Raw genomic sequence first — 12,084 nt, forward strand, 5'->3', positions numbered from 1 at the left:
GATCCCACGCTTAGAAACCACAAGCTGGTATTAAGCGTGTTATAAAAGAACAATTATAATAATAATAATACAAGAGTTCTAACATCCCCTTTTAGTTGCAAATTATGGCAACTGATTGACTGCTGCAGAATATCGCAATCTGCTGCCACATAACCAAGACTTTTGAAAAATATTTGATGGAAAATGATGTAGTGAACATAGAGCCAATCGTATTATGGGACGCAGGGAAGGAAGTCTTAACAGAGAAAATCATAAGCAAAATGATTGCATTTGTAACTCCACCGGAAAAGCAGACAGTGTCAGTTCAAGAGGAGTTCAGATGATGTGAATTCGACAACAAAACGAGAGGTATCCCGGAAAAGCCTAAGGGAGTTGAAATCAGACAAACCGAGAGGTATCCCGGAAAAGCCTAAGGCAGTTGAAATCAGCAAGGTACATTTTGGAACCTCACTTGGTAGACAAGGCAGCCAATCCTTACTCTGCGCTAAACAATGTTATGATGCGTGTGGTAACAAAGCCAATAAACTCTTAGGGGCTCATTACGAGTGTGCCGGTCTGATAAAAATGCAGGAAGAAACGGTGGTAGTACCAGCTCTGGCCTTTTTGCTGGACCGGCACAAGCCAGGTTTTCCAGTAAGGTCTCAACCACCAGGAGAACTGACATGCTGGGAGTTCAGGCCCCTACCAGCAATAATTGCTGCAATCACTGGTACTACTGGTGGCAGTAACTGCAGCAAACCAATTCTATGGAGTCCATGTAATGGGAACTTACAGCTGTTGCCGGCACCCGTAATATCCTGGTAATAAATACCAGGTTATCGGGCGCCGGTAATAGTAAGGTAGGTTTACCAGTAGCACGCCGGATTCACCAGCGGGTTACTGGCAAAACCGTAATGAGCCACTTAGTGCCAAAATTGCACAAATTACCAAATAAACATATCATTACTGGTCTCACAAATGAGCAAAACAATATGGAAGAGGGAAAGAAGATTATTCTAGTAATTTATTATCGCAACTTATTCTCCAAATCTTTGGGGAGCTTCTACAAAGTGGAAACATACCTCACTTAGTCTGACCTTTGGAAAATAACAAAACCCGATAAGGAGTCTCTAGAAGACAGTTTCTCAAATTTGTTTTAGAAAACATTTAAATCCATATTAATCCCACATCTTTAAAAATAATTCAATTTATTTTTGGAATCTGGGGCAGTTTCTAAATCCATACAGATTAAGCTAATGTTTTACTATTGAAACCTGGGAACGAGGCCGCAGAATGTGCATTGGATCATCCAATCATGCTTTTAAAGGGCGATGCCAAGATCGTCACCAAAATCCTGGCCAATGGACTGTTGGGGTCCTGCCTGCATTAATAGACCCTGACCAAACAGGCGTTATCATGCAAAGAGGCACACAGGATAATATTAGGCAGGCAATCAATTTAGTGCACTTTGGCACACAAACGGGCAGTGATAGGATAATATTAGTCAGGCAATCAATTTAGTGCACTTTGGCACACAAACGGGGCAGTGATTCGCACTGTTGGCACTAGACGCCAACAAGTAATTTGATGGTATAAATTGCTCCTATATACAAAAAATGTTGTGGTCATTTGGCTTCAGCCCCAACTTTGTGAAGCTAATAATATCTAATTTTCAAATCCTATTCACAAAACAAAAATAAATGAATGGAACATGGTCTGCTTCAATCAACCTATGCCAAGGTACTGGCAGGGTTGTCCTTGGTCACCCCTCGTTTTGCCCTAGCCATGGAGCTGCTTGCCCATTCTACCAGGGTGAACGTCAATATAAAAGGAATCATGGAACACAGTACTTCACATAAATAGTCATTATATGCAGAAGATGTACTGTTGTCCTTGGGGGAACCATGATGCTCCCTAGCAGAAGAATCCTTGGTGAAAAACCGCTTTGGGGAAAAATCTGGTTTAAAAATGAATGTCAAAAATACTGTGGGGTTGAGTATTATAGAGAGCCCGGAAAACATAACACCATTGCAAGGTAAATCCTTTTATACATTTGCTGAGGGGGTGGGTTTAGGGTCTCCTAGGATTAAATGATTGCCAAACAAATTAACCATATTCTGGATTGTTCATTACAGCAGCGACAAAATAAATGGGTGGTGGTAGTCAGGCCTCCACATTAAGGGTCGTACCAGGCTTTTTTACGCATGAAAATCTTGTAAATACGACAGCTTTTTTAATTTTCCTGTGTACATTTACACACAGGTTTAGAGAAGAGGGCAGAGCAAAGGTCAGGTTACTTGACAGAAACCAGAACGCTTCTTTTACTTTTTACTACATGGATGTAATTGCAAGCCACAGAGAAAGCTTCTGAAACAGAATTCTTTTCTCTGAAGCATTTCAAAAAAGAAACTGTACACTGTGATAAAAGGAATTTCTGTTCAGCTTCTGCTGTGTTGTGTGTAGATGCTCATGGACCAAACAGAAGCACTGTGCATATTTATTTTCCTAGAATTTTTGGATTGTATAATGAATAAGATGGAAAATTAAGTTAATCTTTTGTAACAAATTATGCTTCCCCCCCGCCAGTAAAAACAAACCAGTATTGCACAATGTTATCTTTCAGAGTTCCTGTGCTGTATGCATAAACAAGTGGAGGCAGATCATTTTTACACTTATAATTTAACTTTCACTCCAAGTATAAAAACAGTGTGTGTGTAAAATGATGAGTATGCATGGTCTAGTTTACATCCATTCAACCTTGCAGTCAATGGGTACATTACTATAAATGGTCAGTGGCTGCAGAGTCTTTGCTCAAGAGTGATATTCATTAGACCAATCACAGGAGTAATAGCCTCTCAAATCTTCAAGACTGCAATTAAAACATCCAAAACCTGACTCTCCAGGAAGTGCAAGCGCTGTTCAAAAACAAACAAACGAAAGTTACATTTGTAATTGAAATAGAAACTCAGCAAAACCTGTCCCTGTGACAATCCAGATAGGCATTTAACTTGATGTAGCGCTTCATGCATGGTTCGTCCAACATCCAGACACTGTGATTATTATACCTCAGCCGATACTCAGTTTACTGACCTCTGAAGGATGTTAGCCAATAAGATAGCTCAGCCGGTTGAGCACTCGTTGCTGCAATCTGTGAGTGATCTGTACATTGTAGGTTCGAATCCAAGCAGGCCAAGTCAGCCTTTCATCATTATGAGGTCGATAAAGGATTACCAACTTCGGTTTGGTGATACCTGTGATAAATATGTTCTATGTACAGCGCTTTGCCAAAAGCGCTATATTAATAACAATTTGACCAAGAGATTAGGTATAGAATTTAGCATGGAGTCCTTGCCACTCTGCACTGTTGTTATCATAACATTGGCATACCATTAGGTCGTAATAATTTCAGGAAATTAGACCTTTCATTAAACATGAAAAGATAATTCTGCTATTGAACCTCAAAACACACATACAATTAATGTTTGATTTACTATGTAATTGGCTAGGTTTTTGTGTTTTCAACATTTAAATATATACATGCGAGATCCAATGGCCAGACGTTAGAGAAATAATGAAAGGGGAATCCTGTCACAATGCCGAAAGCTGCTGCATGGTAATGCTTTCCATACAGTTTGTGCACAGGTCGGCTGGATGTCACATACATTTTACTCTCTTGCAAAGGAGAAAACTCATTTTTACACTATGAAATCACATTTACTCTTAAAGTTTATAAATAGGCAGTAAAATACTCCCAAATCAAAATCTTATATGGAGTACTGGTGGTAATACAGGGTGTTGATAGTATTCATATCTCCCATTTACTGTTTATTAACAAAGGATCACAAAGCCTGCTTTTGTCATTTCTTCCATCTACGAAAAGAAATTTCGATTCTGGGAACAAAGGCTGTAAATGATTAGGCATGAAACAGGACTTTAGTCCACTCACCCAGATTACACAAAACGCAGAGTTCACCCTGGGACCGTTACTGCTAACGTTTTTGGAATGCTAAATCAAAATGTTTTCTGTATGCACAACTGCACCTCCGGTTATCCAATAGAGAAGTAGGCAAGATTGAAAACAGATCTCCAAAGGGATTGGAAACTATGACTTCAGAAGGAACCTCGTAAAGGAACATCTCGAGATGCTACCAACTATTGAACCTGTCTGATTCAGTCGATATTTTGCCATACATCAGTTCTTGGGAATGGGAGCATGGGGCCCCAATCCTAAAACGAGTCCTGGTTCCATATTTGGAAACGGACAACGAAAAGCTTGAAGTGTGCTACCATGAAAGAATGTGCTGTTGTAACAGGCTTTCATTGGTATAACACTTCCTTTAAGCTGTATAGGATCTATCCTAATGTATCAAAATACTGTGGGAGAGGGTGCAGCCACATCAGGGATATGAGTCATCAATGGTGGGGATGTCTGTGTATTGAGATGTACTGGAAGGAAATCCTTCCACAAATTAAGAACTTTCTGGGCATTGCACTCCACTGTGATTCCCTAATGATAATATTGAGGGGCTATGATGAAGATGGTTTCTACCCAATGTTGGATAATATAGCTCTTCTTAGTACCCATTTGCTATCTTCATCCAGAATAAATGTGTCTTTAGTTTGGAAGAACCCTAAAGGGCCAGCTGTTACTAACTGGTGCCTAAAAGTGTGGGAAATGCTTTCAATTGCAAGTATTTCAGATTTGTTGTTGAATAATAATGCCACGTTTGTCAAACTATGTAACTCACTTAATCAATATGTTAAGGATCGTGAACATCTATGTATTTCATAGACTGCAATGAATTAAGCATCTCCCATTGTTATAGATATCAATCCCTGTTATTGTGGGGAACGTTACAGTATGGTCTTCACTAATTTAACAATTAGAGTTTTGCTGATGACACATCCAGTTGCTGTAATGCTTAGACACTGTACTGTATACTTTCTTATATTTTCGTTATGTGTTATATCGATATATTTTTTCAGAATATTGCTTATTTTATAATGAGGAGTTTTGCTTACTCTTATTTTGTCAGAATATTTGTATACGTCTAAAATGAAAGCAATAAGGCTGTAACCTAGAGCAGGAGGACCCGTCAACCCCGAAAGAATCTTCTGATATAACCAGTTAAAAAACCAAAACAAACTATACTTTAGTGCCCTATATCTTAGAAAATATGCCCTCAACAAAATAATAAATAATAATAATAGTGCATCAGCATCTAATGAACAAGTTACATATTTATCTTGAATATGTGGTATCCAGTGTGTTTTAAAATGAACTGTAACAAAAGATTACATATTAGCCGTGTACAAGATATACAGTTTAAATCACTCTTGCAGTCATGCACGCTTTTAATCCATAAATTGTTGCTTTAAAGCACAGTCCAACCTTACAACTGGGGAAAAATAAAATCATATAAAGAGCAATGAACAATTTACCTGATGCAATCAGCTACATTGAGTATCAGTATGTACTTCATAGAGGACATTGCTTTGAGGCTGTTATCTGTTATTTTCTGGCAGTCGGCCATGTACATGTGACTGAGATTTGGGCAATGTTTGCTGAGCAATTTGAAACTTGCATCTGTAATCCTATTATTCCCTGCAGAAATACAAGTCATTATTAAAATATCACATGGACCCAATGAAAAATGAAAGTGGATCGGAAAAACTGTTAACGAAATGACGCCAACCTTCAATTCTGATCTTGGAAAGTTTCCGGCTTTGGAAAATTGCTTTAAAAGCAGCATCAGAAAGATGCGGTGAGCCAAGGAGTGAAATTGATACAATCTGCTGGCATTTCTCCAATAAAACCTTTGAAAACAGAGCAAAAGATAACTTTATACATATATAAACAAAAACAGTTTCAGAAGATTCCATGGACTAAAATGTGTTCTGTATATGGTACTAATTTGGCAAGAGGGGTGAGGGATAAGAGCAGATTATCAGAAATTGCCTTTCAATTTCCAGTCAAGTGCTCTAGCAACCTCAAGACTACTATGTTATTTTATGTTAAAGGTTCTTATACCACGCACTGTTGACACCTGCCTGGTCTCTTGGAGTTTTGGCAGATTTGTAAAGCAAAGAGGAATGCGGGTAAGTTAATAGGAGTGAGCAGGAAAAAAAGAGCAAGAGAGCTGTGATGTGCTGTTTACAGCTTCAGTTCAGTGACACCGTTCACCGAGCGTAGGTGTGTTTTTCAGTTGGTAGCCGCCATGAGATGTTGGGTGAGACCATGGCCCTCATTACGAGATTGCCGTTCCCGCCGCCCCATGTCCCGGTAATACTGGGTTATTACGTGCAGTGACGGAACGATAAGTTCCTGTTCCTGCGGGTCCCATAGGACTCCATGGGAATGGGAACACTGAAGCACCTGCGTCGTTAGTAACAGGGCTGGTGCTTCAGTGAAAAATCTGCCGGTAGGGGCCTGAACTACCGGCAGTTCAGGCCTGCAGGTAGTTCACAGCCCAATCCGCAGACTCCGAATGGCCTTGTCTGGAAAAGGTGTCGATATACGTTGTTAAAAGCACTTTATTCCGGACCCGGTTCACTAGTAATGAGGGCCAATGTGTGGTTTGTTTCGTTGTTGTGGTGTGATGTGACTATGAAAATTAAGTAAGGAAAACTGATTAGGGAAGAAGGCCTAGGCAAAGAGAACTTTTGGGTGCGACTATTGGGTGGCCACGAAGTATAGAACTATATACATAAAAACAGAGGCATAGGACTCAAAAGCAATGGACAAATCCTTGAAGAATACATAATGCGTCATATAGTTCTATTATAAACTCAATTAAAATATATACATTTAAGACTCCAGTAGTTAATTTAGAACCATAAGCACTGGTACACAGTTCAGTCAAAATACATTCTGGTGCACATGCATAGAACCTGGTGTTTATTTGCAGGCTTCAGGGTGACTCTGCCACTCTTGCAAAACGATTATTAGGTGGTAATAGTTACAGTCCTCTCCCTTCTTCTCCAAGCCTTTATCAAATAATACGAGTCAGCATAAATTACCAACGTGCTTGCCCCTTTGCAAAGTCCTTCTGCCACCCTCAATGATTGGATGCCTCGGTTAGCTAAACAGGTTTTTACATTTCAGTTTCTAATATCAGCAGGGACTCAGCTTCATCCAGGAAGAAAGGACATGTGTCTACATTGTTGTTATTCCATCTTGCATAGACTGTGGCTATCGGTAAACTATCTAACTGCGCGTTTAGGGACAAGGATCTCTGGTATTGATTTTCAATCAGACCCAGGTAGAGTTTGAGGCAATAATTGTACTTGGTCAACAAATAAGAGTAGGCCATTGTTAGATGCAGACACTTAGCTATGCATTGGCCCATCACAAAATCTGTGTGTGCATCAATCAGTTGGCCTACTACTGCCATTGATGCCCTTTGGGTACTACCACATGGTTGTATACGAATTGATCGTTTTACAACTGCTCGAATGACAATTGACCTTTTCACAATTGACCGAATTGTGAAGGTCAATTGTACCATATATGTGGGGGGAAATCCCCCCACAACCCCCCACCCAACGCCAAACCCCCCAAAACCCATATGGGATACATTACTCACCGTAATCGTATTTCTGATGCTTGTATCTGCTTAGATTCACATGCTGTGCATAGGCCGACATCTAGTGGAAGCTGCGGAGTATTACAGTTTGTTTTTCGAAAGTCGAAAATGGGCGTCGACACAGGCGTGCCAGTAATACTATCCCTAGTGTGACGTCCACTGTACCCAAGATCCCTCACGCGTGTAGGATCCTCAGATTGTATTTTTTCTGACATGAGGAAGCATGAGGAGTAGCGTGAGTACAGATAATCCAAGCAGATAGACAGAAAAGGTAAGACTACAAGCAATCATGCGCCTTCTCTCGGAGGGGAGGAAGGGTGGGTCGCATGTGAATCTAAGCAGATACAAGCATCAGAAATACGATTACGGTGAGTAATGTATCCCTTCTGAGGCTTGTGGAATCTGCTTAGATCACATGCTGTGCATAGATTAGCGAGCAGTACCAGAAGAAGGAGGTGGGATGTGAGAAGGGTCATGAGCAAACAGGTGTCTTAGAACCGCTTGTCCCACTTGTGTATCTGTCTTGGAATGAGTGTCAATGCAGTAATGCTGAGTAAAAGTGTGAATAGAGCTCCAAGTAGCCGCTTTGCAAATGGTGTCGAGGGGAACATTTGCAATGAAAGCCAGAGTGGCACCAATGCCTCTAGTAGAGTGGGCCCTTGGCGTAAAAGGCAGAGTCTTGTCAGAAAGAGAGTAACACAGCTGTATACAGTTGATAATCCACTTCGAGATAGCGCCCTTAGAGACGCGATCCCCCTCTCTGCCTGTAGCTACGGAGACAAACAGTTGATCTGTTTTCCTTAGCGGTCTGGTTTTATTTACATAGTATAGGACCGCCCTACGCACATCTAGGGTGTGTAGTTTCACCTCAGCCGAGCTTTGCGGGTTCTGGAAGAAAGCCGGAAGCTCGATGGACTGGTTTACATGGAACTTGGATATGAATTTAGGTGAGAACCTAGGGTGTGTGCGTAAAACCAGTTTGTCCTTGTGGATAGTAAAGAAAGGATCCTGCACTGACAGAGCCTGAATTTCACTGACCCTTCTTATGGAGGTAATGGCTACTAAGAAGGTGGAGCATGTATGTCACAACGTTGGAAGGAGTGCAATCAACCGGGTTGATTTGTTTATTCTGGCACCAGATAACGAATCTTTTCCACTTATCAAAGTAACAGTGCCTTGTATTTGGTTTCCTGGACTCCTTTAGAATGTCCATACACCTCTGTGGTAATTTGAGATGTCCAAACTCTATGACTTCAGGAGCCATGCTGCTAGGTTCATAGAGTTGGGTTCCTGATGCACTGTTTGACCCTGTTGCTGGGACAGTAGGTTGTACCAGGCTGGGAGTCTGATGGGTTCGCACACCGCCATCCTGCGTAGGTGTGGAAACCATGGTTGTCTCGCCCACATGGGAGCAACTAGGATGAGCGTCATAGATTCCTTGTTCATCTTGTACACCACCTTCCTGATGAGAGGAGTTGGTGGAAAAGCGTACGCAAACATCCCTGACCAGTTCATCCACAGGGCATTCCCTTGGGAGTCCGGCTGGGGGAACCTGGATGCAAATCCTGGGCATTGTTTGTTTTCGCTTGTGGCGAATAGGTCTATAGTGGGGAAACCCCACTGAGAGAAGAGATCTTCTACTACGTCTCTGTGAAGGACCCATTCGTGTTCTTCCGGGAGGGAGTTTCTGCTTAGAGCATCCGCTAGGGAATTGAGCTCCCCTGGAACATGTTGCGATGACAGGAAGATGTTCCGTCTGAGTGCCCATATCCATATTTTCTGGGCAAGCTTGGACAGATTTGGCGAACGAGTCCCCCCTTGCTTGTTCAGATAGAACATGGCTGTCGTGCTGTCCGTCCTGATCTGCACCGACAAGTTCAGTAGATGGGGCTCGAACGCCCTAGCGCTCGGAATACTGCCAGAAGCTCTAGCAGATTGATGTGGTTCTTGGCTACTGAGTGAGACCAGAGACTCTGAGCTGTGTGGTGGAGATGGTGAGCTCCCCACCCAGTCAGGCATGCATCTGTAGTCACCACGGCTTGTACTTCGGGATCGTAAAAGGGTTTCCCCTTTGCGAGATTCTCTCTTGTCCACCAGTGTAGGCTCTGTACGAGTGTTGGCGAAACGACCACTAGATCGTCCCAATGACCACTTGCCTGAGACCACTGTTTCGCCAACCATTCCTGCATGGGACGCATGCGCAGACGCGCGTGGGGGACCAGGTAAATGCATGACGCCATCATGCCCAGTAACCGCATAGCTTTGCGTACTGTTATCTGTTGACCTGACTGATAATGCGGAATTTGCAGAAGTATATTCCGAATTCTCTCTTCCGAAGGGAAGGTCAATCCTTTCTGAGTATCTAGGATAGCTCCTAGAAACTGTTTTGAGGTGCTTGGCACCAGACTTGACTTTTTCTCGTTGATGGAGAAGCCTAATTCGTGGAGGAGGTCGATAGTCCTCTGAATGTTTGACCTGCAAATTCCTGGGGTTTCCCCCGTTATGAGCCAGTCGTCCAGATAAGGGTACACCGGGATTGCTTCCCTGCGTAGGTGTGCAGCCGCCACCGCCAGTACCTTGGTGAATACCCTTGGTGCTGAAGCTATCCCGAAGGGCAGTACCTTGAATTGGTAGTGGCGACTGTCCACCTTGAAGCGCAAGTACTTTTTGTGCGCTGGGAGCATGGAAATATGAAAATAAGCATCTTTCATATCCAAGGTTGCCATGTAATCCCCCTTTTTTAGGAGGGGGATTACCTCTTGTAGCGTGGTCATACGGAATTTTTGGGGCTTGACATATTTGTTGGCAGGCCGTAAGTCCAATACTGGGCGCATTGTCAAATCTTTCTTTGGCACAAGGAAGTAAGTTGAATAGATACCCTTGTTTACCTGGTGTCCTGGGACGAGCTCTATCGCGTCCTTTTCTAGCAGAATGGCGATCTCCTCGAGAAGGATCCTTTGATGTTCTAGGGAGTGCACTCTTTGTCGTGGAGGATGATTCCGGGGACGCTGCAGTAGTTCTATACAATATCCTGCGGATACTGTTGACAGCACCCATCTGTCTGAGGTGATCCCTTCCCAAGCCTGGGTGAAGGTGGAAATGCGTCCCCCTACTGGGGTTGCGTGGCAAGGGACCCTGAACTGAGCGTCACTGTTTTGGTGGAGGCGTGCCCCCGCCCTTGTTGGGGCTGCCTCTGCCTCTTCCACGACCTCTCTTGTTACCCCTGCCGTAACTCTGGGTAGACTGCTGGTTGTTATTCCATTGTGTACCTTGTCCCTGGGCATAGTTGCCTCTTTGTGAATTTTGGCCGCGTGGGCGACGAAAATTATTGTTCCCCCTCTGGTTAGGGGGTTTGTTGGTAAGCTGGCCAAGGGATTTGAGAGTCTCATATTCATCTTTGGCATTTTTAAGTGCGTCTTCGACCGCTTTCCCAAACAATAGGTCGGGTTCCACTGGCTTGTCTATTAAAGAAGCCTGGGTTTCTGTCTTGAATCCCGACTGCCGTAACCACGCATGTCTCTTGATAACAGTACCTTCTGCTATCAATCTCCCTGCGTTGTCAGCGGCGTCGAAAGTTGCTTTTAAAATGCAACCAGACACGGCTCTCCCCTCTGCCGAGATCCGAGCCAGCTGGCCCTTTAGCGGTTCTGGAGCAGAGGCAATGAGCGCCGCGACTTCTTCCCATTGATGGCAATTGTAACTAGCCAACAGGGTGGTGGAATTCGCAATCCTTGCTTGGTAGGCGGACGTTGAGGCTACCTTTCTGCCAAACCCGTAAAGTTTTTTGCTCTCCTTGTCGGGAGGAGCTTCTGATGAAGATAAGGGCGTGCCAGCCCTCTTTCTAGTGTTGGTCACCACTAGGGAATCTGGTTTAAGATGTCCCTTTATATACAGAGGGTCAGACTGGGCTGCCCGGAAAATCTTTTCAATTCTGGGGTTGACAGCTCTGGTGAGGTTAGGATTCACCAGGGAAGGATCTATTCTTCGTTGGATGGATTTGAGGATAGGGATGGTCTGAGCGACCGGTCTTCTCTCTCCTACAAACTCCTCCGCGAAGTCCCTTTCCTCCTGTACACCGTGGGTGTCGATGTGGAAGTGTTCCGCTGCTCGAGCGAGAACCTCGTTAAGGAGGGGCTGGTTATCAACTGGAGAGTCAGTAACTGGGGCTTCGCTTTGTACTGGGGAATCTACTCTGTAAATTTCCTGCTCATCTTCTCCCTCCTCCAGGTCCTCATCCTCTGCATAGTAATCTGTCCCGGTTTGTTCTTCCATAAATGCAAACTCCTGGTCCTCTTCAGGGAAAACTTGTCCCTGATAACTGGGGAGTGGAGTAGAATATGGAGTGGAGTAAGGCTGAACCTTGAAGGGTTCAGGTCTTTCGACCCGGGGCTCTTTACTTAGCGGGATAGGATCGGAGGAGCCTGAGGGTGTGGCCCCTTGAGGGTTATATGAAAGAAAGTGTTCTGGGTTCTTATCATAAAAATCAGCCAAGGAAGACATCCTAGACATAACCCTGTCT

The 12,084-nt window shown here is 43.5% G+C and overlaps 1 protein-coding gene across 2 annotated transcripts in view; it reads right to left on the reverse strand.

The window, feature by feature from the left end:
- The window catches only part of FBXL13 (F-box and leucine rich repeat protein 13), a 2,326,763-nt gene that overhangs the window by 666,858 nt on the left and 1,647,821 nt on the right, over window positions 1-12,084 (reverse strand). For both annotated transcript variants that reach the window (XM_069628059.1, XM_069628058.1), the window contains exons 14-15: window positions 5,676-5,796; window positions 5,422-5,584 (exon numbers count right to left, since the gene is read on the reverse strand). In XM_069628059.1, the coding sequence (XP_069484160.1) occupies window positions 5,422-5,584; window positions 5,676-5,796 (284 nt within the window). The remainder of the gene's footprint in view (window positions 1-5,421; window positions 5,585-5,675; window positions 5,797-12,084) is intronic.

The sequence above is a fragment of the Ambystoma mexicanum genome, chromosome 12 (genome assembly GCF_040938575.1).
Source record: "Ambystoma mexicanum isolate Mex_15411 chromosome 12, UKY_AmexF1_1, whole genome shotgun sequence".
In the NCBI taxonomy this organism is placed as follows: Eukaryota; Metazoa; Chordata; class Amphibia; order Caudata; family Ambystomatidae; genus Ambystoma; species Ambystoma mexicanum.